The sequence below is a fragment of the Scylla paramamosain genome, chromosome 25, assembly GCF_035594125.1.
Source record: "Scylla paramamosain isolate STU-SP2022 chromosome 25, ASM3559412v1, whole genome shotgun sequence".
In the NCBI taxonomy this organism is placed as follows: Eukaryota; Metazoa; Arthropoda; class Malacostraca; order Decapoda; family Portunidae; genus Scylla; species Scylla paramamosain.
In genome coordinates this window covers 2017501-2020000 of record NC_087175.1, presented here as the reverse complement: position 1 = coordinate 2020000, position 2500 = coordinate 2017501, and the positions used below count along the sequence as shown (strand labels likewise).

General features: G+C 37.9%; 1 protein-coding gene across 1 annotated transcript in view; it reads right to left on the bottom strand.

The window, feature by feature from the left end:
- Positions 1–2500, bottom strand: part of LOC135113085 (myosin heavy chain 95F-like) — a 46365-nt gene that overhangs the window by 7046 nt on the left and 36819 nt on the right. Inside the window, 1 exon segment of the mRNA XM_064028111.1 lies at positions 6–126. Coding sequence (XP_063884181.1) covers positions 6–126 — 121 coding nt within the window.

Here is a 2500-nt window from a genome sequence, read left to right as displayed (position 1 = left end):
CTCACCTCCAGGAGCTCCAGATCGCATGACGTGTTGATGGTGTCTCTCAATTCAGCATACTTCCATTTGCTCAGGTCATACTTCTTGTTGGCTGCCTCCATGCGCTGCTTCTCAACCATGGAGGACCTGGGAAGGGGTGTGGAAGTGCATGGAGGGATGTGGAGGGGTGTGGAAGGATGTAGAAGAGGTGTGTTAGTGTGGAGGGATGTGGAGGAGTGTAGATGGGGGTGTGGATAGGTGTAGTGGGTGTGGAGGAAGCAGGGAAGTGTGTGGAGGGATGTAGAAGAGATGTATTAGTGTGTGGAGGGATGTGGAAGTGTGGAGGGGATGTGGAGATGTGTGGAAGTTAGTGGAGGAATGTGGAGAGGTGAAGAAGGGTGCAGGAGTTTGAATAGAGTGCATAATAAGAGTGAAAGGATACAAAAGGGTATTTCAGGGTGATGTGGAGGTGGAAGAAACAAGCAGAGAGGTGTTTGAGGTGATGACATGAAGGGAGGGGATTAAAAAGAGTGCACAAAATGTTAATAACGATGTTTAGGTGTTGATACATGTGTTTGGGTATTAAATAAGAGTGTTAGGCCAATGAAGGGGTTTGGTTTGGTTTGGTAAGAGTGTTTATATGTAGGAAAGAATGATGGATTGTTGGGAAATGATGTTAGTGGTATGGGATGTGGTAGAAAGAATGTTTGGTTGTAGTGGGGATGTTCACGTGTAGGAAAAAGGTGTAGAAGTGTTGTGTTGGTGGGTAGGGGACAGTAGTGGGTGTAGGTAAGAAATGGGGAGAGAAAGAGATCAAGATTAGTTATCATTATTATTATTATTATCATTCGTTTATTTATTTATCTTATGTCTGGTTTATGTGTGCGTGTGTGTGTGTTCAAGTTTCCTCTTACTGTCTAATTATTTTGTATATCTATGTATGTATCTTTGTAATCTGTTTGTCTATCAATAACTGGCTTTCTGTTTATTCACCTGTTTGTTTATACTATATATTTATTTGTCTTTCTTTTTTTTTTCCATCCATCCATCTATCTATCTATCTATCTATCTCACTGTACTTACCAACCTGTTTGTCTGTCTGTGCCAATATCTACCCATCTCTACACTAGCTAACTTATCTATCTATCTATCTATCTATCTATCTATCTGTCTGTCTGTGTCTGTCTGCCTGTCTATCTATCTATATATCTATCTATTTATCTGTCTATCTATCTATCTATCTATCTGTCTGTTTATGTAAGATTGGTGTTTTTTTAATGTGTCTGTTTGTCTTTTAAATACTTTTTGTTATTGGTGAGATTGTTAAGTTATTTGTAGTTTAAGTAATTTACCATAACACTTACTACTGTTATCATTATTGTTACCATAATTATTCTACAATTTTATAGTTTTCAATCAGAATTATTACTTAATTTTCACAGCAAGTTAATAAAAAGTGTTAAACGAGGCCTCGATGGATTTTTATGAATTGTTTGTTTGTTGTTATTGCAATGGATGCTTACTATATTATATCATCAAAACTTAACTACATTATTTCATTCCATCTATGTATTATGACTATATAAACTAGACTACACATATTATTTTCTTAACCAAACAATTCTCATGCATTTTTTTTCATTTTAGCATGTGCACAGTTAACAGAAAAAAGGAGTACACATTTTTTCACAGCCACTCAAAAATGCTACACATATCACATACAAATTGTGCACTTCACATTCACTTTTGCCTCAACACCTATGCATATAATTTCAGATGCAGCCAATATCTTTACATCTCCTTTTACCTTTCAACAAATACTTCAGCAGAAAGAATCTACAAACTTTACTTTCACCTCACTGGTCAGACTGTCATGTCACTGCCAGCTGGACTAACTAACACGTCATCAAGTTTGCATGCCGGCGCGTTATTACACTGTGCGCAAGGTTCTCACGGCACAGAGTGGAGGGCAGGACATGCAGGTAACTGGGCATTGAAACTCATAAACTCTGGGATGGCAAGGGTAGATGGTATGACTTGAGGGAAAGGGTACTAGGTGGTCATCTTGTGTGTGTGCTAGAAGGGTAGGAAGGGATGGGTAAAGGAAGGGAAGGTGAAGGATAGGGTAAGTAGATTGTAGGTCCTTCATGGTAGCTTTGGGGCTGGGAAGGGGGTTAAATGGCCATCCAGACTGTCATACTGAGGGGGAGGGGAAAAGATGGAACAATGGAAGGAGTGAAGTGGTCCTGACATATTTTTTTTTCTTTTTATCTAAGCCATTTTTTGAAGAAGGGAGGTAAGAGAGGACGGAAGAATTATGAAAGGATGGAGCCTGATAGTCCTGTATAAGTTTTCATTTCTCTAAGGTGTTCTTTCTTTTTTCTCTCGTTTCATTTTACGTTTCCTTTTTACTCATGGATGAAGAACAAAATGTACTGAAAAAGCTTGGTTAATTGTCATTCACAAAAAAAAAAAAAAAATAAATAAATAGAAAAAAAATAAATGAAAATAAAGCATAGGT